This window comes from Pseudoliparis swirei, chromosome 2 (genome assembly GCF_029220125.1).
Source record: "Pseudoliparis swirei isolate HS2019 ecotype Mariana Trench chromosome 2, NWPU_hadal_v1, whole genome shotgun sequence".
In the NCBI taxonomy this organism is placed as follows: Eukaryota; Metazoa; Chordata; class Actinopteri; order Perciformes; family Liparidae; genus Pseudoliparis; species Pseudoliparis swirei.
The window spans coordinates 24,458,324-24,486,144 of record NC_079389.1 but is presented as its reverse complement, the minus strand read 5'-3'; the positions used below and the strand labels follow the sequence as shown (position 1 = coordinate 24,486,144).

Genomic DNA, 27,821 nt, shown 5'->3' with positions numbered 1-27,821 from the left:
GATTCTTTTGGGCAAGGGGTGAAAAAAAGAGCACAAACGGGTTTATTCACATTAATTTTCTTTTATATAATGCTGCACACACACAGTATGTATACATACACATTTACTTTTTTTAAATAAGCAAAAACATTTATACGATATTACTCTTGAACTTAAAATAAAACTTACATAACTTAAATAAAATGTATTCTGTTTAATTTAAACATGTTCCTAGAAATTACAGTGCTCCTTCCTTTTTTTAAAAGGGTATATGAACTGAGCTGCCAAAAATGAAACTAGCAGTGGCAAATACCAAGTGTGCACCATCAATTGTATGGATCATCAACAATTCTTGTGCAGAAAAATAAGCATGTCTGCTTTCTCCGGGAGGATACGCGATCTCTCAGGACTTATTGTGTCTCCAGCCGTGGAGAACACTCTCTCAGATGGGCTGGAGGATGCCTGAACACAAAGATATGAGGAGGTGTACAAGACGTGCTGTAGCCTGTGACCCAGACAGACGACCAGCCTCTGAACCGGTCTGACTCTGAACCTCATCAGCTAAATTGGATGGCAATGGAGATTATTTATAGAGTGAAAGCTGGTTTACACAATAAAACAAATGGCACTAACAAAATCGCTGAATTTGCTGAGCTGACATAAAGCCACATTAAGAGGGGAGGCGAACACGACCTCTGCCTCAATGTAGGGTGACAATGGAAGATTCTGTAGCTAAGCTAGCGTAGCTATATGCTAAATTTAATAATGGATTAAAAATCGATATGCTCAGTTTAATAATGGGTTAACACGACAACGCGAACGTTTGCTGATAACACACGCCCTCCAATAATTAATACCGTTACGATCAAACATTTCTCAAAACTGGACTTTCAATCCAAACGTGAAGTGATCGATAATGGGAGACCAATGCCGGAGCTCAAATGTGTGCTTCAAACGACGGGACAGAAGATAACTTGATCGACTACACACAATAAAGGCAAATGGCTTCACACAGTGAGTGGTTGTGATCACTTTGGAGGAGTTTACCTTGGACAGAAAGAGATGAAGCGCCGACGTTAGCTGAGCTGCTGCATCGAACACATGACATTCCTGTCATTTAATTCCACGCTGTGTTCAAATGCTTATTCATATTAGTTGTATTTCCTCCCTTCGACGAAATAGATTTTTGACACACGTTACAAGTGGCGTAGTTGTCATTTTGTCGTGTGAAATAGAGCCAAACTTTAGAGCGCTTCTGCCTCGTTGCCATGTTTGCTGCAGTCTGAAGAAACTAAAAAAGTTCGCGCATGCGCAACGCCACAGAGGACCGTTAGCAGAACCGTTAAAGAATTTGGCTAACGATCCCAAACAATCGGTTCACTGGGAACCGGTTCTAAAACAGAACCGGTTCTCGATGCCCATCCCTACCAATTACAGGTTTAACTAGTTATTTTTTTTTAACGCATTTAACGCATGCGCAGAATGAGCTTCCAATCCGTCTGTTGTTGGTCGTTGGGACGAAAAAAAAGTCACTTGCAAAATGAGCTTCCAATCCACCACTTCAATCTGAACTCTGTCCGCTCTCATGCAGACGGTCTGTTCATCGGTAATGATCCTTCCGCAGGTTCACCTCCGGAAACCTTGTTACGACTTCTCCTTCCTGTAGATCAGGGTCTCAACACGTCGATCGCGACCTGCCAGTCGATCGCGGCGTAGTGTTGGTAGATCGCATGACATTAAAAAGATTGGCCCGCCCCCTGACATGTTCTCTATAGCACGTCTTTGTTCTTTTATTAAACTAAACGTCTGTTGTTGATCGTATCTCCACAGCAGCATGTCATTTCTGTCTCTTCGCGTTGCGTTAACACTTATCGATCTCCGTCTCGCTCGCCACAGAGCTCCGTGCGCGCGCATCGGGACCGAGCAAAACAAAAGTCACTTGTCTATCTGTCCACCTTTAGATTGTATCATGGTGGAGTTAATGGTTGACAAACAAGAGAAAAATGCTCTGTTTAACCCTCCTGTTACCTTTACATTTACTAACATATTTTACCCTCGGGGTCAATTTGACCCCAGCAATTAAAACCTCCAGAAAATTATTAGAATTAATATTGTTTCCCAAGTTTAAGTGTGAGGTACTTTATGTTTATTTGTTGACAACCTAAATAACCCTTTAAATAAATAAAAAAGTTGATATTTCTTATATGTTTGACACAGTGAAAAACAGCCTGGGGTCAAATTGACCCCAAAGAACACCGACATTAAACATTGAATGGGGTCAAATTGACCCGAAAGGTAACAGGAGGGTTAAACATTCTGTTTAGGATGAAGATGTATTCATGTTCCATATGGAAGAAAACTGCTAAATAACTGCTGAGTTGCAGCACCATTGTATAGAAGAATGTATAAATGTATATATCCGTCTTTTGTCATAAATCTCTATGTTCTCACAAAATATACCGAGAATATCGGTAATATGTGATTAATCATGATTAATCCACAAAAACCTGTGATTAACCCGATTAAAAATTTTAATCGTTTCACAGCCCTAATATATATATATAAATATATATTTGCAATCATCTATATGTAAGCATATGCACATGTATACAGAAATGTTTAGTTCTCTTCCAGCAGGCTCACACTGCCACCTGGTGGCGGAGACCTCACATTGCAGGTACTCGTGTTGTGTTTGAGAACGATAAGAAGAATTATAGGAAGTTGGCGGTTTATTTTCAACCCTAATAATAATGAAAGCCTCAAACTAGAAAGCTACAAAGAGTCTCTCAGAAGGAATGTGAGTAATGAATGACTTCATCGTAAAGTTCTGATAGTGGACAAAGTGTCTTCATAGCAGAACACTGTTATGAACCCTTTATTATATCTGCTTTTTAAATGCTAAATTAAGTGTGACTTATTAAATAGTATACTATGTACTATGACTTTATTGTAAACTATTCTATGACTTTATTATTATATACTATATACGATGACTTTATTATTATATACTATGTATTATGACTATTATTAAATACTATGCTCTATGATTTTATCATTAAATACTACACTTGTACTATATACTATGACTTTAGATTCAAGATTCAAGATTCAAGATGTTTTATTTGTCACATACACACACAGGGTGTGCAGTGAAATGAAAGTGGCAATGCTCAGCAGGAATGTGCAAGGGCAACAAGTACACACTATTTACAAATAAAAAACAACACAATATTTACAGTAAGTGTGTGTGTGTGTGTGTGTGTGTGTGTGTGTGTGCCTAAGAGGGGCAGTTGTGTGGGTCTATGTGGGGGTCCTGGTGAGGTCGGAGTTCACAGTCCTGATGGCCTGAGGAAAGAAACTCCGTCTCAGTCTCTCTGTTCTTGCAGCGTGACTACGGAGGCGCCTGCCTGACCGCAGCAGCTGAAACAGTCTGTTGTTGGGGTGGTGAGGATCCTTCATGATCCTGCCGGCTCTGGTTCTGCACCTCCTGGTGTACAAGTCCTGCAGGGTGGGGAGTGTAGTTCCAATAGTGCGCTCAGCCGAACGCACTACTCTCTGCAGAGCCTTCCTGTCCTGAGCGGAGCAGTTGCCAAACCAGGCTGTGATGCTTCCTGTCAGGACGCTCTCTACAGCTCCAGAGTAGAAGGACTGAAGGATCCTCTGGGAAACTTTAAATTTCCTCAGCTGCCTGAGGTGGTAGAGGCGCTGCCTTGCCTTTCTCACCAGAGTGTCTGTGTTTGTTGACCATGTCAGATCCTCGGTGATGTGGACTCCCAGGTATTTATACCCGCTCACCCTCTCCACAGTAGTCCCGTTAATCCCCAGTGGTGAGTACGTCCTCTGTTGTTGTACCTTCCTAAAGTCCACAATCAGCTCCTTAGTTTTGGTGACATTCATGATGAGGCTGTTGTCCTGGCACCAGAGTGACAGATCAGCAACTTCCTCCAGGTAGGCCTTCTCGTCGTTGTCGGAGATCAGGCCCACCACCACTGTGTCATCCGCAAACTTGATGATGGTATTGAGTTGAACCTGGCCACACAGTCATGTGTGTACAGGGAGTACAGTAGCGGGCTGAGGACGCAACCCTAGGGGGATCCTGTGTTCAGGGTGAGGGATTTGGAGGTGTGTCTGCCCACCCTGACCACCTGTGGCCTGGCGGTCAGGAAGTCCAGGATCCAAGCACACAGGGGGTGTTCAGTCCCAGCTCAATCAGCTTGCCGGCCAGTCTGGAGGGACTATGGTGTTGAAAGCTGAACTATAATCAATGAACAGTAGTCTCACATAGCCCCCTCTGGCTGTCCAGATGAGAGAGTGTGGTGTGCAGTACCTGGGAGACAGCATCATCCGTGGATCTGTTTGGGCGATAAGCAAACTGCAGCGGGTCCATGGAGGAAGGGAGGAAGGCGCAGATGTAGTCCTTTATCAGCCTCTCAAAGCATTTCATGACCACCGAGGTGAGGGCCACCGGTCGGTAGTCATTCATACATGCTGGAGAAGCATTCTTGGGCACAGGGACAATAGTGGATCTCTTGAAGCAGGCGGGGACCACGGACTCAGCCAGGGAGAGGTTTATTGTTAAATACTATTACTTAATTATTAAATACTACACTAATACTATATACTATGAATTTATTGTGAAATACTATTACTTAATTATTAAATACTACACTAATACTATGACTTTATTGTTAAATACTATACTAATACTTTATTATTAAATACTATGTTCTATGAATTTAATTTTAAACTATCGTATGACTTTAATAAATACTATTTTCTTATACTTTATTTAATACTATACTAATACTTTATTAAATACTATGTTCTATGAATTTATTATTAAATACTCTGCTAATACTTAAATACTATGACTGTTAAACTATACTGACTTTATTATTAAATACTATACTAAAACTGAAAATATTATTAATTTATTTTACTATATAAAATTACTTATTAAATACTAAAACTTCATTATGAAATACTATGTATTAGACTTCATTATGAAATACTATGCACTATGGCTGTTATTAAATACCACACCATAGTTATTAAAATACCCACCAGCTCTTCAGACTGGAGATCAGACGAGTGTTGACATATTTCATGATGATGTAACAGCTACTGAAGAAATGCAGAATGTAAATTGTAGTGATACTAAAAATAAACATGTGACCCTGAATATCTGAAACCCAACCCACCCTTCAGAACAAAAGAACGACAGCAGACACGACTGTAGTGCTGAATCATGCTTTATTAAATCAATATTTGGAGAACACCTCCAGGAGGCTGTGAAACGAAACCACTCCAGTCCGGTCGAAGCAAAGCGCCGGGCGGCGGCGGCGGATGTCGAGAGCCGCGCGGCGCCGACCCGGCTCGACGGACTCCTACAAACTAAACACACGCACACGGTGCAGCCTCCGGAGCGGCTCTGCCGCTGCAACGCGAGCGCCGAGGACTCGGACCCTCGTCTCTCCGCGACCGGCCGGGTCGGAGGAGCGACGCGGGGGCCGAGCGAGCCGGCGGGCGCTTTGCCAGAAGCAGAGCTCCGGAAAAAAATAAAAATAAAAAGAACACTTGTGCTCAGGGAGTGCGTGCCGCTCGCACTGTGAGCGTGTCATTGAAACGGCGGTATGACGTAATCAGTCGGAGCGCGAGGTCCGGTCACGCCGCCTTCGTGAGGGTGACGCCGGCGGCGCTCGGGACCTCACGCCCTCGTTACAAAGTAGTTCCGTCTCCGATAGAGACGGACGTCAACAGGGAGCCTCTCACCTGTTGAGGCAATCTTTAGACTTCAACTTAACGTTGAGGCACAAAGTTTAGTTGCTCCGTTCGACAGGGTATTCGTTCATGGGAACTTTCTCCTGTCGAATGTAGTTGCTTTTAGTTTCAGTTCATATCATCGTCATAAATAACTATGCATACATTTCCCATAACCGTTCAATTCGGCTATATACATTATGTACATGTCACAGAAAAATGGATCAAAAATCCTAAGTCATAGTTATCCAATATGGCACATTTTATAACAACGTTAGACTTTGAGTCTAGTTTGGCATAAATTAATGTCAAGATTGGTACAAAAATAGTTCATATTTACAGAATCCAGATCTTTATCATGTCGATTATTTCGTTCGATTAATAAATAAAAAAGGTACGGGGAGGGGGGGAATTAGATTTCTTTGTTTCTACACTGATCGAATGCTGATGTGAACGGTCGCCGTGTCGGAGCCGAGCTCGTTGCCCAGCTTCAGGGTGTAGGTCCCGGCGTCTTCCTCCTTCACCCCGGTGATGATGAGGGTGGTCAGGTCTTCCGAGGTGTCGATGTGGAAGCGTCCGCCGGCCGACTCCTCGATGGTTCTGCCGCTGCGGGACCACTGGATGTGCTTGGCCTCGCCCGAGAAGGCGCAGGTGACGGTCAGGACTTTGCCCGGCTCAATGCTGATGTCCTCCGGCAGAGCCTCGATCCTGGGAGCAGAACCTGGAAACCACAGAGAGGTTTGAAATAAGGGACCACTAGGACGGTATCGTTGGGATTCTTTCAATATACTGCAGTTCGGTTCTTTTTGATTGTATTGTGAGAAAAGAATCAACAATTATTTATTAGGGTCTTCGCCGACTTCGTCGTAGAGGAACCTATTGTATTTCTAAGAGTTATTATTTTTCTCTCCACGGAAACCTCGACTGGCCGCACACCTCAGACCGCAACCAAATGAAATTTCACACGCATATCAGAACTCGTGAAAAATTTATGATTTTTAGTTTTCGTATTTGTTTATAAAAAACTGTCTCTCTAGCGCTCCCTTGAGGTAGAAAGCTAATACTTTTTTTCAACAATGACCGATTGACTTGAAAGTTGGTATACAGGTTCACCTGGACCTGCTCTACAAATAAGTTAATGGTGGCCATCAAATGCGCCTCCTTAGATTTTCCGCCATTTTGAATTTTGTAAACAAATATTTTTTTCACTTTTTTCCAAAACGCTTTGTCCGATTCCTCCGAAAATTTCTGGGGTCCATTATTGGTTCAATGTCATCATAACTACTGAAAATCATGTTGATATCTCATTGCATTCAGAGAATATAGACCAATGAACATTCATGGGGTTTTAGCCTTTTTTTTTAGCCTTTTTTCATGTTTTGGGCAGTTGTAAAACTGTTAACTCCTCCTAGAGCTTAAACTCGATCCATTCCAAACTTGCCCAGTATGATCCTGAGACCTTTGCCGTGAAAAATCTTTGAAAGATTTAAAAAATATTAAACTTTGTGCGGTGGGTCGAACATCAAAAAACACCATTCGCCATAAAAATCCAAGTTGATGTAACTCGCCCATACATTATGTAATCTGCTCCATATTTCTCATATATCATGACATACTGAGCCTGAAGACATCCATATGCTAATTTTGAAGAATAGTCATAGCGCCACCTCGTGGCAAGCGGAAGTTACATGTTTTCTACTTGTTTACCCTTCTCCTCACAGATTATTCAGATCCCTCTCAAAATATACCAGAATAGATGTAAGACCTTGATAATGCTTCCCTGTGAAGGTCGTAATGACACGTTGAAGTGTGGCGAGTCGTAGCATCAGCAAACTTTGATCCTTCGCCATGAACAAATAAATAATGTAACATCTTCGAAACCTGACTAAACTTGGCACACACATTTAAAGTCAAAGATGTAGTTACCTTATATGAATTGAATGCTTCGGAATGGCAATATGGCTCAATAGCGCCCCCTAGACTGTATTTTTTGTTCAAAAGGCTACGTTATTTGCCCCCGATGACCGATTACCTTGAAATTCATCATACATGTCCGCTTAGACCTGCTCTAAAAAATATTACATTATGACCATAAGCTCCGCCCACTTAGATTTTCCGCCATTTTTAATTTTGTAAAAAACACATTCTTTTCAACTCCTCCTAAACGATAGTTGCGATTCATACACGACTTGTTGTGGTTCATTATTGTTTCAATGCAATCAAAAATCTTTAAAAGATTGTTGATATCTCATTGCGTTCAGAGAATATGTACCAATGAACATCCGAGGGGTGTGGCCTGATATTTAAAGACACCTAACTTCCAAATTAATTGGCCAATCCTCACCAAATTACTAGACTATGTTCACATGACATCCCTTAAAGTACCCTAATTTTTTCATAATATTTGAACATTAGGGGGCGCTACAATCAATCCCTCAATATATGCCTTTTTTGCATTATTTTCTCACGTTTTCGGGGGTTGTTAAACAGTTAACTCCTCCTAGAGCTTAAACCCAATTCATTCCAAACTAGGCCAGTATAGTCTTGAGACCTTTGTCTTTAAAAATCTTTGAAAGATTTCAAAAATATTAAAGTTTGTGCGTTCTCCGGACCGGCAAAGAAACGCCATTCGCCATTAACATGTAAGATGATGTAACTCGGCCATACATTATGGAATTTAAAATTCTAGTCCTAGCGCCACCGATTGGCCAAAGCAAATCAGCCTAAAAAGCATGTTGCCCTTTTGAGGCCTTTATCATATTCCAAAAGTTGTCAAATTTGAGATTCATATCAGGCCTGGCGAAAATCCCGATATTTTCAAGGTTTTGCATTTTTGCATATAGACATTTTTCTCTAGCGCCCCCTTGAGGTAGAAAGCGAATAACTTTATTCAACAATGACCGATTGACTTGAAATTTGATATACAGGTTCACCTGGACCTGCTCTACAAATCAGTTCATGCTGACCATCAAATGCGCCTTCTTAGATTTTCCGCCATTTTTAATTTTGTAAAAAAATATTTTTTTCACTTTTTTCCAAAACGCTTTGTCCGATTCATCTGAAAATTTCTGGGATCCATTATTGGTTCAATGGCATCATAACTACTGAAGATCTTGTTGATATCTCATTGCGTTCAGAGAATATAGACCAATGAACATTTAAAGGGTGTGGCCTAATATTTGAAGTCACACAACTTCTAAATTATTTGGCCTATCCTCACCAAATTGCTAGCCTATGTTCACATGACATCCCTTAAACTACTTTATTTTTTTCAGAATATTTGAACATTAGGGGGCGCTGCAATAAACCCTAAATATCGGCATTTTTAGCCTTTTTTCATGTTTTGGGCAGTTGTTAAACTGTTAACTCCTCCTAGAGCTTACACCCGATTCATTCCAAACTTGGCCAGTATGGTCTTGAGCCCTTTGTCTTGAAAAGGTCTTGAAAGATTTCAAGAATATTACACTTTGTGCGTTTGCCGGACCGGCAAAGAAATGCCATTCGCCATGAAAATTGACGTTGTTGTAACTTGGCCATACATTATGGAATCTGCTCGATATTTCTCATACCTCATGACATACTGTCCCTGAAGACATCCATATGCTAATTTAAAATTCTAGTCATAGCGCCACCGAGTGGCCAAAGCAAATCAGCCTAAAAAGCATCACATTCACATGTAATTTACATGACAAGGTCTAGACTTCACGTGGATACACATGATGCATGTATATGTTCAAATTGTCACAGCGCCCCCTGCTGGCTACCCTGGACTCGCTGAAATCTGCTCCAAACTTCTCATGCTTCGTAGAATTCACGGCCTGAGGATACCAACAAGCCTTTTTTCACTCAGAGTCAAAGCGCCACCGACGAGCAAAGTAAAATCAGTGTCGCGTGACAAACGGTCAAACGCCCGAACGCCGTGCATGCGTTCTCGGCCGAGGGGGCCGGCGTCCGGCCGGCACCCCCGACGTGCGAAGCGGGAAAGAGGACCCGTTCATCGCTGCTTGCAGCTTTAATTATTCTTGTATCTTACCAGGCGGCACCCGCCGGCTCTTTAACGTGTCTTAGAGCTGCATTCTCTCTACTTACCACCAGGGGGCGACTCCTCTGGTTGTATAGAAGTCTATGTTTCAACTGTTAAAGCTGCATTCTCTCTACTTACCACCAGGGGCGACTCCTCTGGTTGTATAGAAGTCTATGATTAATTTCTGTCTCAATCTCTAGTTTCAAGTCTTATTCAATACAGCATGATGTTCATTTAGTACATTGTGGTCATTTAGACTCGACACAAGAGACGTAGACACCGTCTCTACGTCACTCAAGAAAAACAAGATGATGGACAAGAACAAACGGCTGCTCGACAAACGGATCGATGTTCTGCTCCTGAGTTGTGGGGGAATCCTCGGCAGCATTTCACAACAAAGAGTCAGGAATGGAGAAGAGCATTAAGAATTAAAAGAATCTGGCACCAACAATGCGTTGTGTTGCTCAATCACCGTAGTTTATGGTTTGTAGCTATATATTCAGAAGGATTATCTTTTGTTTAGTTAAATTGGAAGGGGCGGAGCTACATTTAAAATGCCACAAAGAACAACTGCTTCAGAGATTTAATTTCCAATCTTACCGATTGCTCTGAAGGAGGATCCCTCCATGTGGGAGGAGCTGCCGGAGCTCATGGCGTATGACTCTGATGCCATGGAGGACGTGCTGGACATGGACATGGTTTCAAGCTTCATCTGAGCTGCCATGCTGCTGAGGGAGCTGGACTTCATCTCCGCTGCCATGCTGCTGAGGGAGCTGGACTTCATCTCCACTGCCATGCTGCTGAGGGAGCTGGACTTCATCTCCGCTGCCATGCTGCTGAGGGAGCTGGACTTCATCTCCGCTGCCATGCTGCTGAGGGAGCTGGACTCCATCATGGATGACATCATGGCGTGCTGGGCAGATGAAGAGGAGGAGGAGAAGGCGGACGACTCCTCCATCATGTGCATTTCTTTCTTCATCATCATGGATGAGCTCATGGAGGAGGATGACGACTCCTTGTGGCTCATCGCCATCGATCCTGCTGCTAGAGAGGGAAACGGTACGAACGTTAATCTTCAGGATTTCTTTAACTATACTATAACTATGACTTTGGACAAAATCTGCTTGGAAACTCGGTAGGTGCTCACCTTTAAGGGCCACTTGCTGCTCAGCTCTAAGAGCCACTTGCTGCTCACGGTAGGCTGTGATCTTCATGCGCATGGACTGGAAGACCTGTCCGCTGAAGGAGAAAGAGGATTTGGACATTCCTCCCTCTGATGTCATCTCACACGTGTACTCTCCCTGATCACTGTCCACCAGATCGTGGATTAGAAGGCTGCAGGAGCCCTCGGAGTAGTGCATCTCAAAGTGGCTGCTCTGTGAAATCCTCCTCCTGTTCAGGTACCACACCGCCTCCCTGACACTGCTCTCGCAGACACAGGACATCCTCACCGAGCCCTCGCTGGCCTCGGCCTTCAGCTGACTCAGGACCTTGGGAGGTTGCGGGATTGGGGATTTGACGGTGGGTGGAGACACAACCCTCTTGGGGGCCATGATGGGAGGAGGAGACTTCACCCTCAAAGGTGTTTTGATTCCTGCAGGTTCTGGGGATTTGACACCTATTGGTGATTTGATGCCTGAAGGTTCTGGGGACTTGATTCCTTTTGGTGTTTTGATTCCTGCAGGTTCTGGGGATTTGATTCCAGCAGGTTCTGGGGACTTGATTCCTCTCGGTGATTTGATTCCTGCAGGTTCTGGGGATTTGACACCTATTGGTGATTTGATTCCTGCAGGTTCTGGGGATTTGACACCTATTGGGGATTTGACTCGTGCAGGTTCTGGAGATTTGACACCGATTGGTGATTTCATTCCTGCAGGTTCTGGGGATTTGACACCGATTGGTGATTTGACACCTGCAGGTTCGGGTGACTTTACTCTCTCCGGGGACCTGACTTGTGGTGGTGACTTGTGTCTGGGTTCAGGGGATTTTACACCCTGTGGTGACGTAACTCTCTCAGGTTCAGGAGACTTCACACTCGGCGTTGTCGACTTCACACTTGGAGTAGGAGACGTCACGCTTGGTTCAGGAGATTTCACACTGGGAGCTGGTGATTTGATTGACGGCTCAGGGGACTTGATGCTGGGGACAGGTGAAGCTATGGAGGGAGCAGGTGATGTGACTGAAGGCTCTGGTGACTTCACACTTGGAGTAGGAGACGTCACGCTTGGTTCAGGAGATTTCACACTGGGAGCTGGTGATTTGATTGACGGCTCAGGGGACTTGATGCTGGGGACAGGTGAAGCTATGGAGGGAGCAGGTGATGTGACTGAAGGCTCTGGTGACTTCACACTGGGAGTGGGCGACTTCACAAGTGGCTCAGGGGATTTGACAGCCGTGACCTCTTTGGGAGCTGGTCTGCGGATGGTCAAGGTGAAGTGAGCCTCCTGCCTGCCTGCTGAGTTCTCTACCACCACCGTGTAACGGCCTTCATTAGACGCCGTCACAGAGGAGATCTCCATGCTGGACTTGTATTGAGTGGTGGTGACCCGGACGTGGTGGGATGAGACAATGGTTCTGCTCTCGTGCATCCATGTCACAGTTGGTGCAGGTTCCCCATCGATGTCACAGGAGAATCTGGCTGTCTCTCCCTCTGCAACGGTCACAGACTGGGGCTTGGTGAGGATTTTGGCAGGAAGAGAAGGCTTCTCCTTGTGGACAGCAACTTCCTCAGCAACAGAAGCAGAAGATAACTTTGCTTGAGCTTCAGACATGGTGCGTTTCCCAGCCAAAGAGAACTGTTCCGATGAGTAGGAGGAATCTGATGACAGGTAATCAGCAGAGGCATACTTGATGGATGAATCATACCTCTCAGCAGAGGAGTACCTCTCAGAGGAGGAAGCATATCTTCCACGTGTCACAACTTCACGGGTCTCGGTAAGCTTAGATTTGCTCTCCTCCACCTGAAGGTCGGTCTGCCAAGCATAGCCAGCTTTGAAGTGGCTGGTGTGATAGTGGTCAATTCGAGTGACGTCAGGGACATATCCTTTGAGAACCTCTTCATCCCTGCGGCGAGAGGAGAAGGTGGTGTAGCCGCCACCTGACACATCGAGGGTGGCATAGTCGGAAGCTTCTCCCTTAGAGTTGGAGAGCACACAGCGGTATGTGCCACTGTCCTCCTCCTGGCTGCCCAGAATAGTGATGGACAAAACACCGCTCATGTTGGTGAAGACGTACTTCTCACTGCTTTCAGAGATTGCAGTTCCATTGTGGAGCCACTTGACCTCGGCCTCTGGCTTGCTCTGGATGTTCAGGGTGAATTTGGTGTCTTGGCCAATCGGTATGCGATGAGAGCGCATCCTGACGGTCACGCGGGGCATATGGTCCAAGCTGAAGGGTGTCTGACTAACCACCTGGTACTTCCTCTCCGACTTCAGGGCAGCCTTTCTGGCCTCGTAGCGGGACATGATGTCAAAGCGGGCAGAGCGCTCAAACCTGGAGGAGGAGCGAGATGACCTCTCAGCAGACCTAATGGGGCTGGGAGAGCGTGGACGAGTCCTCTCAGGGGTCGGGGACCTTCTAGCTACGACCTCTCCCTCCACTTCCACGGGCGGCCTGGAACGTGATCTGATAAGCTCTGAGACTGGCCGCATGAGCTCGATGTATGTGGGAGAAAGTGACCGTCTCCTCCTCATGAACTGAGAGACTGTGCGTTTCTTCTTTGTCTCAACGACCTCGACGGCTTCGTACCTCACCTCCTGCCTCTCTTCAAGTTCCCTGGTACGTCGCTCCATGTGGACAGGACACCGGGTAGGAGAGGCAGAAAAGCCAAGCTCCAGTTCGTCCTCCAGCATCATTTTCTCCTCCTCTGTTCTCCTGATAGAAAGGTAATCATCCACAGGCATCAGCAGCTCCTCATCACTAATGTCTCCCAGAGATCTTCTTCTGGATCTGAAGGAGACCTCTGATTCAGGAGACGGTGACCGGCGGGCGGGCCTGACGGTCTCCAAGTCATCCAGAGTGAATTTTGGAATACGCCATCTTGGCCTGTACTGGTCGGTGATTCTCGGGAGGGGCATGACATAGAACTGCTCCCACCTGGACAGGCGAATACGTCTCTGTCTCTTCTGCACAATCCTCTCCATTTTCTCTGAAACCTCATACTGGTCCCTAAGTTTTCTGTACCATTTCATGTCAGAGAGAGGCACAAACTGTTTGATGGTTTTGTCCTCATCCAGAGCTCTGGGATCATGGACCACAGGCTCGGGGATCTCATACGGCATGAAGATCCTCCTCTCCTCCTCCAGCTTCTTGGTCTCAGACTTCTCCACTGTGATGTCGAATTCGCCCTCAACGTTCTTGGTGCTCACTGCAGGCTTGTACATTTCTGCAGCGAATTTGAGTGCGTCCTGGGCTGTTGGGTTGAAAGGTATGTGCTCCTCAGTGGCAACAATTTTCAGGGCCATCTTGTTCGTCTTTTCAATTTGTTTCTGTACGTGTCTGTATTTCTCCTCCTCGTTCTTATACTCTCTCCTGGTGTAGGTAAGGCGGTCCACCTTCAGTGTAGCCTGGCAGCTTACAGAGCCAGCAGAGTTGGTTGCAGTAACCTTGTACAAACCGGCGTCCTCGATCAGAGTATCACTGATGTGCAAGACATGGTAGTCAACGTCTTCCTGTATGACAACAACCTTGTTACCAAACTGGAGTGAATGGCCGTCCTTCTGCCATTTCAGAGCAGGAGTTGGGTTTCCTGAGACTCTGAGCTCGAAGCGGACGCTGTGTCCCTCGACACAATCGACATTAGCCAGCAGACGTTTGAACATTGGCCTCATAGTTTCCTCAGTTACAGGATGAGGTGTCACAGTGAGACGGGCCTTGCAGCTGTCTTCTCCAAACTTGTTGTGGGCCATGACCATGTACTCTGCATCATCGTCCAAACTCAAGTTGTGGATCATCAACTGATAAAGACCCTTATCGCTGGTGAACGTGTACTTCCTGTCATCTTCACCAGGCTTGAATTTCTCCCCATTCTTCAGCCATGTCACATGAGGCTCCGGGTGGACAGTGATAGTGACACCAAAGCGCACATCTTCGCCAAGGTACGCAGAGCGATTGTAGAGCGGCAGAGTGAACTCTGGTGGCCTCTGCAGGAGTTTAGTCCTGTCGACTCTCCTCCTCATCTTCTTGATGGAGCGGCTGACGTAGTACTCTCTGATGCTCCTCACGGTCTCAACAAAGAGTTCTCCATAAGCACTGTCCTCTCCCTCATCACTCACCACCTTGCATCTATAGACACCATCATCACTCTCTTCAATGTCCTTGACATAGATGCTGGCAAAACCATTACTGTACGTGATTTCATACTTGGTGCTTGCGTGCAGCTGACGGTTTCCGTAGTACCATGACACCTGAGTACTCTTGTCATAGTTGGTGATGCTACAAGTGAATCTGACATGGCCGCCTTCTTCAGCGGAACCATGCATGACTGGGCCAGTGCGAAGGCCGTGGTACTCGGTTCCGATCTTCACTTTGCCCACGGCCAATCCTCTCTGGTTCTTGAAGGCGCCGCCATAGGCCACACGGGCTGCAGATACAATGGTATCCGTTCTCTTTACCAGAGTTTGGTAGTACCTTCTGTGTCTCAATGTCCGAATGACCTTGCTGCTCACGTGCTCAATCTTCATCTTGAGCCATGGGTGCTCCAGGGCCTCGTGGGCAGTCATACGGAGCTTCCTGTCTTTGACCAGAAGTCTGTCGACAAAGTCCATCGCTTCCAGGCTGATATCCTTAAATGCTTCACTGTCAAAGATGTATTCACAGTTGGAGATGTTCTCAATCATCTGTGTAATGGACTCTGCCCCAAACGGATTAAGGCCGCTGAGCAAAACATAGGCCAATACACCAACAGACCACATGTCGGTGGCTGTCGAGACCATGTCGTGACGGTGGATCTCAGGGGCGCAGTACTCCGGAGCGGAGAACAGCATTCTGATGTTTTCTCCTGGCACCAGCAGCCGAGCCTGACCCATCTCAATAATCTTTATGGTGGTGCTTCTCTTTGTAGTATAGACAATGTTGTCTGGGCGGATATCAAAGTGGCCTAAGTTGTGACTATGCATGAATTTGAGGGCAGAGCAGACTTGTCTCAGGTAGCGGACAATCTCCTGCTCTGTCAGCTCAAAGTTGCTAGTGCCGAGGCGCTCGAAGATGTCAACTCCAGACAAGAATTCAAAGATCAGGATGATCTCCTCCATGCTTTCAAAGTATTCGTGGAGGTAGATAATATTCAAGTGCCTTGCTACGTTGAGAGCTTCAATTTCTCTGAGAACCAACTCACGGTCCGTTCCTTTGACCTTGATGAACTTGGCCATGAAAGTCTTCTTTGTGGCAATCTCCGTGCAGCGGTGGACCACTCCAAACTGGCAGCGAGCAATTTCCTCAGAGATGACGTACTTGGAGGAAAGCTCCTTCACCTTGTAGACCAGAGCCTCCTCCACGGTGATCACTCTGGTTTCGTCCACTTCCTCATCATAGTTCCTAATCACAGACTTGTCTTCCTTTGTGCTAATGGGCTCCGTTGGCTGAGAAGGAGGGCTCAGGCCAAACTGGTTTTCGGCGATGACGCGGAACTGGTACTTGGTCTTTCCGTAAATGTTGATAATGGTAATGCTGCAGTCAGTGGTATGTCCAGCACGGATCCACCTGTCGGCAGTGGTGGGACACTTCTCCACAATGTAGTTAATGATGTTGCTTCCACCATCATTGGCAGGTGGCTCCCAGGTCAAAGTGATGGAGTCCCGAGCGATGTCGCTGACAACCAGACCCTTCGGAGCTTCAGGTATGTCAGCCACGTTCACCTCAATGGTTTGCTTGTCTGTTCCAAACCTGTTCTTTGCTGTTATACTGTAGTAGCCAGTATCCTTCCTCTCCATTCCCTTCTGGAACACCAGGGAGGTGAAAGATCTGGTGGTGATGACTTGGTGATAAGGAGAGTTGGAGAGGATCTCCTGTCCCTTCTGCCAGATGATTGCTGGCTCAGGCTTGCCAGAGATGGGGATCTTGATGGTGACGTGATCACCACGGAGAGCATTGACTGCTCCCATTCCCTGGAGCTCCTTGGGCAGGTAGATCTTAGCAGGAACTGGAATTAAAATGTATATTTGTTAAGATTGATTCAATTTAAGTTATTACACTGGCAGAGGATGTCTTTATTTTTGCAATAATAAAATGATATCAGTACCTTCCACCTCCAGGTTGGCTGTTGTAGAGATGGATCCTGAAGAGTTGGTTGCTCTGACTTGGTAAACGGTGGCATCGGTCTCATCAGCAGCGGTGATGACCAGCTGGTAGTAGCCTCCCTTGAACTCCTGGGCTTTAATCTTGGTTCCATCAGCCTCAATTTCTTTTCCACTGCGGTACCATTTCACCAGAGGTTTGGGATATCCCACCACCTAGTCATGAAAACAATATTTTTGTCAATTACTGAAAAAATAAATGTCAATCTTCTCATTGTCTCTTTAAAAAAACCTAAACACATGCACAATAGCTTTGACACATGAAGAACTTCATATATTTTGACGCAGCATTTGACTTCTTGAAAGCAGAATAAAATTCAGTTAAAACAATGTACCTTGGTGACAAAGGTGGCATTGGCCTGGTATTTGGCGGTCATGTCCCGGATCTCCTCCCTGAACGCGGGAGCACGGGGAGCCTGGTCGGACTTGGGGGTGATCGGCGCCGAGATCTCACTCCAGTCGCTTTCACCGCCCAAGTTCTCACACTTGACGCGGAACTCATATTCGAAGCCCTCGATCAAGCTTGTGACCTCAAAGCTGGTCTCCACCATCTTCTTGCTGGTTACTGACATCCACTTGTTCTGCTTCTTCTCACGTTTTTCCAGGTAGTAGCTGGAGATTTTAGCTCCACCGTCGCTGCTTGGAGGCTTCCAGCAGACCACACAGGAGTCCTTGGTGGAGCTGATGATGAAGGGCTGTTGTGGGATGCCAGGTTTTTCTAAGAAGTAGACACTGCATGTTATTGCAGTGCTCATACATAGCTGTGAAGTTAGTCCTGCCTCTGCAATGTCGCCACAGAAGCCAAAACTGGCAAACAAATTATGCTTGGACTTACCGAATGGACTCTTAACGATGACCACTGACGGGATCTCCAGAGACTCACTGACTCCGTATTGGTTCTTGGCAGAGACTCTAAAGTAGTAGCCGGCGCTCTCTATCAGGTTGGGGATGCGGCAGGTGGTGCCAGAAATGGAGGAGGACACCAGTTGCCACTGCTCGCCTTCTTTGGCCTCACGTTTCTCCACGATGTAGTTGGTGATCATGGAGCCTCCGTCATCCTTTGGAGCCTTCCAGCTGATGACAATAGAGCTCTTCAGAAGCGCGTCAACAACAACAGGGCCCTCAGGGATGGATGGTTTATCTGGAGAAAACAAATGGAATTTAATGTTAATAAAGTTGTCTTCACTTGAAGGCTATATTCTTTTACTAGTTCCTGTTCTCAAGAGTCTGGTGTTACCTTGGATTTCAACGCGGAGCACAGTGTCAACGGTTCCGTACACATTGCTGAGCTGCACCTTGTAGCGGCCGGCGTTGGTCTTCCTCTGGGCGTTCCTCACCACCAGGTGGGAGTAGCTTTCAGTGTTTTCAATAATAACATTCTCGGATGCGTTCAGGGGCTTCTTGTCGTAGAACCACATAATTTGAGGGATGGGTCGTCCGATGTAGACGACATGGAGGCGGAGGCTTGTGCCGGCCCCAGCGTAATACTTCTCCTTCAGAGGGAAGCCAGGGTGGAACTGGGGCGCTGCCTGCAGTCGCAGTTTACCGCTGGTCTCGACCTCTCCAGCTTCGTTGATGGCCCTGCAGGTGTACGTGCCTTCATCCTCCTGCTGGTCCGTCATGATGACGAGGGAGTGGTTACGGCCATCTGAGCTCATCTTGTACTTGCGGCTCTGGATCAATTCCTTGCCGTAGCGGTACCACTTGATCTCGGGTAGAGGTCTGCCAATGATGCCACAAGTGAGAGTGCCGGACTCGCCAAGCTTGGTGGTTACGTCCTGGATCTCTTCCTTCAAAGCTGGAATCTCACCAACTGCACAAACATCATCAAGATTTTATTTAAATCTAGATTTCTTTTTCTTTCACTGACAAAGGTACGTGTTGAAGATGAGCCAACTCACCGCTCAGTTTGGTCTTGATGCCCATGGGCGTGCGTCGAGGTCGGCTGAGTCCAGTCTCATTCTCAGCGAAGATCCTGAACTCGTACTCGGTGGCCTCCATCAAACCACCCATGGTGAACTGACGATCTTTGGAGCGCTCCTTGGTGCACTTCTTCCAGGCACTTTCTCCCGCTTCCCTAAACTCGATCCAGTAGCCCAGAATCTCCTTTCCGCCGTCATGCTCTGGCCTGAGCCAGTGGATGGTGATGCAGTCTTTGGTGATGGAGATGATGGAGATTTCTCCTGGTTGGCTGGGTTTGTCTATAAGGAGGCAAGCAGGAGGATATTCATACTCAGGGGGAACCTTAGTGACAGTATTGTACACGTGATGTAAACAGTTCTATGCTCAAAGTAAAGCTGCTCTTTAAGTTCAACTTGTCTTTGTTTTTCAAGGCTGTCTCTACTTAAACTACTCATCAGTTTATTCATGCAGAAATAGGCATCATGTAATGTGAACTCACCAAAGGGATCTTTGCAGACCATGGACTCTGAAGCAGGACCAGGCTCGCTTTGCCCAACATCGTTCTGAGCCACCACTCTGAACATGTACTCTGCATCGGGGATCAGACCGGTGACGTTGTACATGGTGGTGGTGATGTGGGTCTTGTTGTGTCGGACCCACTTCTCTGTCGACACCTCTCTCCTTTCTACAAAGTACCCTGTGACGCGGGAGCCTCCATCGTCCCGGGGCCGGGCCCAGGACAGAGACACCGTGGTCTTGGTCACTTCCATGATCTCTGGGGGGTTGCTGGGAGGCTCTGGAGGGCCTAGAGGTGAAGCAATCAATATTTACACTTATTGACATCAACGGTGTTCAATGTGTATTTCTCATCAGAACACCATCTATTTACTTATTATGGCCAACTTGCACACAATGTAACTTTTGACAAACATCAGAAGGAATTGGACATTCAGAACAATCACAAAGCAAAACTCACATAGTGGTGTTTTGGGTGTAACAGCCTCCTCTGACTTGAGAGATCGGCTGATGCCGAACTGGTTTTCGGCAGAAATCTTGAAGTGGTACTGCACATTCTCCTTCAGGCCTTTCACCACCAGAGAGTTCTCGGTTACCCGGGAGTCAACTGTGCACCAGGCGGCCTTCGGTACCTCCCGCCTTTCCACGATGTATCCCAGAATGTCTGCGCCACCATCATCTGACGGTGGCCTCCAGCTGACCCGGACCGATCTGGCCTGAATGTCATCAAACTCCAGAGGGCCTTCTGGGATGTCAGGGCGACCGATCACCTTCACCTAAAGGTGAAATACAGAGACGGTTAAGTTCCAGCCACATTTGAAAAAGTACATTTATCTGTAAGGTGAGCTGCTCACCTTGATGTATACGGCCTTCCTGCCACATTTGTTCTCCAGCACCAGGTCGTAGGTACCGGTGTCATCTTTGTGCGCCTCTTTGATGACCAGTTCGGTGATGTCATCATGGGTGGCAATCATGGCCCGGTGCGAGATGTCACGGCCGTCCTTGGTCCACTTGCATATCGGGAGAGGTTTTCCCGTGATGGGTACAGACAGATGGATGACTCCGCCCTGCCGCACCACGTAGCCCTCCTCATAACTGTGATCCAGCTCGTAGTCGGGATGACCTGAGGAAGACACAGATTACGAATATTAAATTACTGATTAAAAGACAAAATGTGAATTTTGAATAATTTAAAAACAACGTAAAAGTGTGACAGTTCATTTATGGGGGTTTACCAAGCATCTCCTGGACTTTAACCACTCCAGAGATCTCAGCAGGCTCTCCAACACCGCCAGCGTTGCAGGCGATGACCCTGAACTTGTACTCTGCGCCCTGGGGCATGTGGGTGAGCGTGTAATCGCACATCTTAGTGGCTGTGGTGTTGCACAGCGTCCATTCCACCTGGTCCACCTTCTGCATCTCGATGAAGTAACCAGTAATGACGGCACCGCCCTCTTCTTCTGGGGGCTGCCAGGCCAGAGTGACTGAGGTCCTGGTGGTGTCGGTGACTCTGGGCTGAATTGGAGGACCTGGAGGCTCTGCTCAAAAACACAGGGACTTTAGAGAAATATACCATCTCCACACTGGTGAGATTCATTAAAGATCGGTGGTGAGGCTTTCCAGAATGAAGCCCATTAATTGACAAGACAGACGCCCGGCAATCACACGTACCGATGGGATCCATTGCAACAGTGATGGCTGAGCTCTCGCTGGGTTTGCCGGATCCTCTGGAGTTGATGGCGGTGACCCGGTGTTCATACTCCAGGCCTTCTATCAGACCAGAGGAGCGGTACCGTGTCATGGTGACGGGGTTTTTGTTGATCTTCATCCACCTGTCGGAGCGCGCCTCTTTGCGTTCGATGATGTAGCCGGCAATGGTGGAGCCACCGTTGTCCTCGGGCGGTTGCCAGGTCAGGGTCATGCCCTCGTGGGTGACATCGAGCACCTCTGGCTCTCTCGGAGGTCCAGGGATGGCTACACAAAAACAACAGATGGACACAAATTAATAAAATGGATTCACTGAACTGAGCTTGTTCATAAATATGAACCTTTCTATAAAGCTTTTAAATCATTTGATCTTAAAGTCACAGAGATGTACTCATGGATGGAGGCAAATGGTGATGATCATAAACTCATAGCGTCAAAAGAAGCTGGACTCGTGACTTGAAAAGAAAGTGTGCAAAAAAAAGTGTAAAAGAGAAGGAAAAAGAACTCACTCTTAGCGCTCTTGCACTCCACCACCTCAGACTGCAGGAAGCTGCCGACACCAAAGCGATTCATGGCGGCGGCGCGGAACACGTACTCGGTACCCTCGTTCAGCCTGGTGAACTTGAAGCAGGGTCGGGTCACAGACTCAGAGATGGTGATCCAGCCCGGCCGGTGGGCATCGCGCTGCTCCACCACGTAGCCGCTGACGTTGGCACCCCCGTCCTTCTCTGGAGGTTCCCAGCTGATTGTCACCGACACACCGTCGTTCTCCTCGATCTTCACTGGGCCGACTGGGATGCCGGGTTTGTCTGGATGGACACAAGAAAACTGCTGGTAAGAAGCTTGTTTGCATAACTTTCATCATGGTTACAACATGTTGGGTCTTGATCAGTAAAATTGTCCTTGAACAGGCTCTCCTTACCGAGGATGATGACCTTGATGACCTCTTTTGCCGTGCCGACTGCGTTCTTCACCTCCAGCGAGTAGTTTCCTGTGTCGTTGATGGTGGTTTCGCGGATGACGAGGTGGGTGTATTTTCCGTTGCTCTCTATCTTGATGCGGTCCAGGCTGTCCTTCAGCTTGACGCCGCAGAAGAACCAGGAGCAGACCGGCTGTGGCTGGGCCTTGATGGGGATGTTGAGGTCGATGGGTTTGCCGCGGTGTACATGGACGATCTTCTGAGGGATGTTGGTCATGTCGATCTTGGGCATCACTGGAATACACAATATTATATTAATAATTATAGACAGAATGATTTCTGTGGAGCTTTTCTGGCTTCATGTGAGTGTTTGTGAGATGATGTCTTCTTACCCTTGATATCCTGGATAACAACAGGAGTGACGGTGTCCATCGGCTCGCTGGCCCCCCTGCTGTTAGTGGCTCGAACCCTGAACAGGTACTGGTCGTTCTCGGTCAGAGACTGGATGGTGTGCTGGGACACCGAGGCCTTGACTGTTGCCACGACGCTCCACCTGTCCGCCCCCACCTTGCAGGCTTCTAAGACGTAGCCGGTCAACCTGCTGCTGCCGTCGTGCAGCGGCTTCAGCCAGTGCAGAGTGACAGAGGATTTGGTGACATCGACGACCTGGAGGTCCTGAGGCATAGACGGGACCTCGCACAACATTACGGCCTCGGTCGTCTCACAGGGCTCGCCCACGCCGTAGATGTTCTCGGGCAGGACTCTGAAGAAGTAGTGCACTCCCTGCTCCAGACCGCTAATCCTGAACAGGGTCTTCCTGCATTCAGTGGTCACGGTCTTGTACGACTTCATGTTGGCGTCACGCTTCTCGATGATGTAGTTGCTGACGTGAGCGCCGCCGTCAATGCTCGGGACGTCCCAGGTGATCACCACGGACTCCTTGGTGTAGTCCTTCACGTTCACAGAACCCGGAGCACCAGGAGTGTCTGCAGGAGCAGAAGAGTTTATTATTCCAAGGAAAACCAACTAAAGCGGCAAACTAAATGAATCTAATTAAAGTAAAACAAGATATATATATATCATAGACTTACCGTAGACTTTCACCAGGATGGTGGCAGTCTTCTTGCCGGATGGGTTCTCTGCCTCCACAACGTATTTTCCGGAGTCGTAGCGACTGATCTTCTCCACCGTCAGGGCGGTGTAACTGTCGGTGGTCTCAATATAGCCGCGGCTCTGCAGCTCCACGCCCGACTTCCTCCAGGCCACCACTGGTGCCGGCCGGCCGGTAACAAACACGACCAGACGGATGGTTCCTCCGGCGCGCAGACACACTGTCTTCTTCATGTCGTCGGCCAACTCCAGGTCGGGCATTTCTGAGCGGGTAGAAAAGAGTAAGAGGACGGTCCAATAATGAAGCTAACTGCCATGAAACGACCTGAAATATGAAACTGCTGAAGGTCTGCCGACAGGAAACCGTTTGGAAAAGACAATGTGAGCGAGAACATGCTGAACATGCATTAAAGTGTTGTCAGTCGGCCACGAGAGGCTGTTTTCTTACAGGCTCTAATTCACATAACCTGCCAACACACAATATATCTTGTATATTTGGGTTTCTTTCACCTAATTAAACAGATTTATTTTCTTTAGTCAGACTGAGTGAGATGTTATAGTAAGCCATTGAGTGTGTGTATTATGGTTTATTACACCAACTCACCGATTCTCTCCAGCGGCTCAACCTCGGCGCTCGGTTCACTGAATTCCCCAGTGCCCTTGCAGTTGATGGCAGCAACTCTGAATCTGTACTTCCTGTTGGATGCCAGGCCGGCGGCCACGTACTGGGTGGTCTTGAGGGCTTTGGCGGTGGCGCGGTACCACTGCTCGGTGCCCTCCTCCAGGATCTCCACCACGTAGCCGCTGACGTCCGAGCCGCCGTCGTACATGGGCCGGGTCCAGGCCAGGCTGATGCTGTGCTTCGTCGTGTCTTTGATACGAGGCGTTGATGGAGGAGCCGGGGTGTCTGGGAGTAGAATGGGATCAATACTGATAAGTTGAATATCTACTTAATTCCATCAAATAGAAACATCTATTTTAAAATTGTTATCTCTAAAAACCTTTTGCGCCAGTTTTTAAGGATCAAAGTCCATGAATTCTTACATGTGGGCTCTCTGCAGAGGATGTACGGCGAGGTGTCGCTCGGCTGGCTGTCTCCTGCGGCGTTGACGGCCGTCACCCTGAACTGGTACTCGCTGCCCTCCAGCAGGCCCGTGATCTTCAGGCGGGTGTCGTAGATAGTGTAATTCTTATTCACCCGAGTCCACCTGGTGCTGCTCGTCTCTCGCTTGTCCACGATGTAGGTTTTGATCTCGCTGCCTCCGTCGCTCTCGGGCTTCAGCCACTCGATGACGACATGCTCCTTACCCACCGCGGTGGTCTCCGGAGCTCCCGGTTGGGACGGGACGGCTGAGGAAGAGTCACGGGAACAAACCACGTCCTGTTACACGAGGCCTAGTGATGGTATGCATCTCAACTTTTGCTGGATGCTGCGATCAATATTTATAAAAAACCTTGATCTGCAAGTATATTTAGCAATCTACATTGATTAAATGAACAATGTCATGAGATGGATCTGTTAAAGTGCGACGGCTCACTGTAGGCGTTCCTGGCGATGATGGGCTCCGACTCCTGAGCGACTCCAGGTCCGAACTTGTTGACTCCTCTGACCCTGAAGACGTACTCGTTGCTCTTGATCAGCCGGGAGCTGACGCACGACAGCGTCTTGCACTCCGTCTCCATGATGACCCAGTTGAGCCGGCTGGTCTCGCGGCGCTCCACGATGTAATGCGTGACGATGTCTCCGCCGTCCTCCAGCGGGATCTTCCAGGACACCGTGCACTTCTCCTCCGTCACCCTGCTGATGGTGATCTCGTCAGCCGGAGCTCCGGGAGTGTCTGAAAGAAGGAAGCGGTTACTCTACTAACTGTTGGGTCATCAAGAGTTCACCTGATTCACGGCCTCGTCCGTGACGGCTGAAGAGATGACGATTCTCCTGCCGCTCACCCAGAACCTTGACGCTGACAGCGGCGGTCTTGAATCCGCTGGCGTTCTTGGCGGTCAGGATGTATCTGCCCGTGTCGTATCTGTCGCAGCTCTTGATGATGGCCATGGCTCGAGTGGCGGTGTAGGTCAGCGAGTATTTCTCGCCGAGCTCCAACATCTTGTCGCCCTTCGACCAGTACACTGTGGGCTCCGGTTTCCCCCCCACGGCCCCGTCCAGCACCAGGTCGGCGCCGGCGTGGACCGTGACGGTCTCGCCCACCAGCGTACTGTCCAGCTCCGCTTTTGGAGGAGCTGAGGTGAAGAAGAGACGATTAGATCTCAATAATTATTATATTTGATCAATATATACCGATGCTACAATATAATTAATATCAAACACAAACAATAATCTTTGTTCCGAGTAATATTTGAATCAAATATTCTATTCAGATTTGTTAAAAAAGCAGTTTCGTAGTGTTTTTTGAGTCACATGTTTCTCTGTAATATGTATGAATATAATATATAAAGTCCTACTCCTCTCTGGAAACAGGAGCATCAGGACTAGAAGTAGAGAGTTGGAACACGTCTTTAGAATAACTAATGATATAGGTCATACGTGTCAAACTCATGGCCCGCCACGTCATTTTATGTGGCCCACGACGGCATGAAATAAATTATGCCTTTTCTTAAAAAAGGGAGAAAAAAAATGTTGTGCTTTTATTTTGAAGGTCTTTTTTTTTGCAGCGGTCTGTTCACTCTCCTTCATGCTGCGTTCACGTCAGAGGAGAGGCGAACCCTTGCGTTGCTTTACTAAAGTACTCGCGTGAGTTCACTCACCGGACTCACGTTTTCTTCACTCGCGCTAGAAGCGCCGGAGAGGGGGCGTGGCTTATCGTGGCATATAACAGTTCGTTACCACCGTCCACCACGGAAGAAATACACACTCTTTGTTCTGTTGAGAAAGTCCCACACAGTCTCACCTACTTTTACCGCCCGAGTTTAAAAAATCCGCCCGAATGAGGCGCATTTTTCGCGTCCTGTCATTCACGCGCCCGGCGGACATCCAGACGCGCGTGTGTGTGTGTGTGTGTGTGTGCGTGACCACATTGACTTTGTATTAACAAACATCCCCAGTTCCCCTATTATGAATTCCTCCATCAGGTCTGTGTCAGTGGTCACTAAGGTTGAAGTGAGTGCTTCTTCATGTTTTTCAGTATTTATAATAGTCAGAAGAAAAGTTAATATTGAATATGTGAATCTTTTTTAATTACCCTTGTTTAATTTATTTATAGTTTGTGTTTAAAAGCTGCTCCTCAAGACTCTGACTTGTAGAGCAGCTTTATGTGTCATAGGTTCAGTGAGTGAGACATGAATTACATCTTTTGAGGCTTTTTAAAACCAGACTTTTATTTCATGTTTATGCATAAAAGCACTGTTTAGACATGTTTTAAAGTCTGAAGTTACTGAGTAATAATGTATGTTGTGTTACCTTGTGTCCTTAAGATTCACTTGTTGGTTCATAATTGACTGTAAAAGGGAATATTACTAAATAGTTTTGTTGTGCATACTGTGATATTCTGAACTCTCAGGTTCAAACTGCACCATCTTTTCATTAAATACATTTGAGAAGTTAAAAATGTTCCTCGAGTTAGGTCATAGCTTGTCATTCAGGGGAGATAGTGCGTCTCAAAGCCAGACCAGTGGAGAACCACTACCCAGACCAGTGGAGAACCACCCGTCTCAACTGTGAAGCTTTTAACAAAGTTAATGTAATAATGCTTGTTTGATCTTTTATAAAGTAATGTGGGTTAAAATAAATATAATGAAATTAAATAGATTTATTTTATAATATTAAATACATTTGCTTATATAGTTATACATTTATATAAGTACACCTACATAAACAAACAAATGCAAAGACAGTTATTTAACAATATGTTCTGGAGTAGTTAGAATTATACCGTGTTAGTGACAACCGGCCCTTTGAGGGCAGCCATGAGGCGGCTGTGGCCCACGGGGAAAATGAGTTTGACACCCCTGATATAGGTCATAAAAAAAGACCTGGAAAAATGAACATCTGACAATATTGACGTTTCTTTACAGCTCTGGTTGGTTTTAAGAAAACATGCTTTTCAATTTCGGGTTTCAGAGTGTTAATCTAAACGATAGAATACGTGTCACATCAGAGGAAAAGAAGATGATGATAAAAGCCATAATGAAGTTTCAGCTCTTCCTTTAGCTCTGAATCTAAACTGATAATAAATGTGAACAATTGTCTTTGTAACTTACAGTATTCGTCCTTGCATGTGACCGGTCCGGTGACCTCCGAGGGGGCACTGTGGACGCCGGCAGCATTTTTAGCGGCGACGCGGTACTCGAAGGTCTCTCCCTCTCCCAGGCTGCTGACGGTGAAGTAGTTCTCGCTGATGGTGGTGTAGTTGCACTTCAGCCAGCGGTTGTCGTCCCACTCGTCTGTGCTGTAGACTTTCCTCTCCACCACGTAACCAACGATCCGGCTGCCGCCGTCGTTTAGCGGCACGGTCCAGCACAAGGACACGGAGGATCGGGTGATGTCCGTCACCTCGGGTTTACCAGGAGGATCTGAGCCGGGGGAGGAGTTTATTTACAAGCTGTAACTCAGGATTCTTTAATAGTTTTAGGTCACTAGTTCATGTATTTAAGACAT

At 47.0% G+C, this 27,821-nt stretch overlaps 1 protein-coding gene across 10 annotated transcripts in view; it reads right to left on the bottom strand.

Annotated features, from left to right (window-relative positions):
• Positions 1 to 5,213: 5,213 nt before the first annotated feature.
• Positions 5,214 to 27,821, bottom strand: part of LOC130205291 (titin-like) — a 126,826-nt gene continuing 104,218 nt past the window's right edge. For all 10 annotated transcript variants that reach the window (XM_056432563.1, XM_056432613.1, XM_056432572.1 and 7 more), the window contains 22 exons: positions 27,425 to 27,736; positions 25,157 to 25,447; positions 24,748 to 25,047; positions 24,254 to 24,559; positions 23,814 to 24,116; positions 23,191 to 23,472; positions 22,492 to 23,085; positions 22,103 to 22,393; positions 21,690 to 21,989; positions 21,145 to 21,447; positions 20,709 to 21,011; positions 20,328 to 20,596; positions 19,934 to 20,249; positions 19,457 to 19,762; positions 18,957 to 19,256; positions 18,293 to 18,868; positions 17,891 to 18,196; positions 17,391 to 17,773; positions 17,001 to 17,211; positions 10,911 to 16,901; positions 10,364 to 10,807; positions 5,214 to 6,460 (listed from right to left, as the gene is read on the bottom strand). In XM_056432563.1, coding sequence (XP_056288538.1) covers positions 6,168 to 6,460; positions 10,364 to 10,807; positions 10,911 to 16,901; positions 17,001 to 17,211; positions 17,391 to 17,773; positions 17,891 to 18,196; positions 18,293 to 18,868; positions 18,957 to 19,256; positions 19,457 to 19,762; positions 19,934 to 20,249; positions 20,328 to 20,596; positions 20,709 to 21,011; positions 21,145 to 21,447; positions 21,690 to 21,989; positions 22,103 to 22,393; positions 22,492 to 23,085; positions 23,191 to 23,472; positions 23,814 to 24,116; positions 24,254 to 24,559; positions 24,748 to 25,047; positions 25,157 to 25,447; positions 27,425 to 27,736 — 12,980 coding nt within the window. In that variant the 3' untranslated portion in view covers positions 5,214 to 6,167. The remainder of the gene's footprint in view (positions 6,461 to 10,363; positions 10,808 to 10,910; positions 16,902 to 17,000; positions 17,212 to 17,390; positions 17,774 to 17,890; positions 18,197 to 18,292; positions 18,869 to 18,956; positions 19,257 to 19,456; positions 19,763 to 19,933; positions 20,250 to 20,327; positions 20,597 to 20,708; positions 21,012 to 21,144; positions 21,448 to 21,689; positions 21,990 to 22,102; positions 22,394 to 22,491; positions 23,086 to 23,190; positions 23,473 to 23,813; positions 24,117 to 24,253; positions 24,560 to 24,747; positions 25,048 to 25,156; positions 25,448 to 27,424; positions 27,737 to 27,821) is intronic.